Source organism: Poromitra crassiceps (assembly GCF_964638095.1).
Source record: "Poromitra crassiceps genome assembly, chromosome: 21".
NCBI classification, from domain to species: Eukaryota; Metazoa; Chordata; class Actinopteri; order Beryciformes; family Melamphaidae; genus Poromitra; species Poromitra crassiceps.
The window spans coordinates 15124673-15125807 of record NC_139638.1 but is presented as its reverse complement, the minus strand read 5'-3'; the positions used below and the strand labels follow the sequence as shown (position 1 = coordinate 15125807).

At 39.4% G+C, this 1135-nt stretch overlaps 1 protein-coding gene across 1 annotated transcript in view; it reads left to right on the top strand.

The window, feature by feature from the left end:
• The window catches only part of LOC310795280 (integrin alpha-1-like), a gene marked incomplete at its 5' end in the record, with an annotated part of 17324 nt that extends 16514 nt beyond the window's left edge, over window positions 1-810 (top strand). The window contains one exon of the mRNA XM_083657335.1: window positions 696-810. Coding sequence (XP_083513461.1) covers window positions 696-752 — 57 coding nt within the window. The 3' untranslated portion in view covers window positions 753-810. The remainder of the gene's footprint in view (window positions 1-695) is intronic.
• Window positions 811-1135: the final 325 nt, after the last annotated feature.

Here is a 1135-nt window from a genome sequence, read left to right as displayed (position 1 = left end):
TGCTCTGTCTGGACTAGGTGTAATATTTATGACCGGTCTTAGTGAGAAAAAGGCTTACGCCCTGTTGGTGCAACCGGCGTAGCTGTTAGGTCGTAAAGTTACAACCGACTTAGCTTAAGACCAGTCGTAAGACCAGTTGGTGCAACCGGCCCCAGGTGGTGACAAAGGGTAAATAACAGCCTTTTCATCTGTCAATAAAGACACTTTCACAATTATGCACAGTGATTTGATTTCAGCCTATATAATTTCTAAAAGTAGATATTAATGATCAAACATTTCCATTCATGTAGCCTACAGTATTTAGGTTTTTGTTTCAACTACAAACATAAACGTCAACTTGAAACTATGTTTCAACTACCACACACAGCCTATAATATTATAGCCTATGTTTATAAAAAAAAATAATAATAATAATAATAATAATAATAATAATAATAATAATAATAATAATAATAATAATAATAATAATAATAATAAAATCGATCTCTGGACATGAATCGATATCAAAGGATTCAAATCAAAATCGGATAATCAATTTTTTTAACCCAGCCCTACTTTTGACCCTTGACTTTCCTGTACCAATGGAACCAATACAACATCAAACACACTGTGGTATGTTAGTAAGCCTCAGTCACATCCACACAGAATCACTTTACAGTATGCGTTTGTGTAACTGTGCTTTTCTGCTCATTCAGATGGGCTTCTTCAAGAGGAAATCCATGGAGGACAGGAAGGAGGACATGATGGACTGAGAGGTCCAGACAGCACCAGCACCATGTAGCTCCGTGACCCACTGAGCAAAAGTCGGACAGACAGTGGAAACGCCATAAGACCCACAACCACCTCAGTGCTAAAGACTTGTGCAAACGCAACATGCATTGGCTGTTTTGTACGCAGCCCGGGGTCAAGAAGTATTTACAAATCATTCTCAACACTCGTCTTCGCCTGCTTTGAGGGACACATCGCTGGGCGTTACGCCGTTACGGGGAAGTCAGATCAGGAGAGTTGTCAAATACAGAAAGTGCCACAAAATAGACTTTCAGATACTTTCCTTTGATTGCGTGAACTTTCTGGCACTGGTAGTGGACTCAAACATCTGGTTTCCCAAGCAAAACAGATGCTACGAAATATTTGC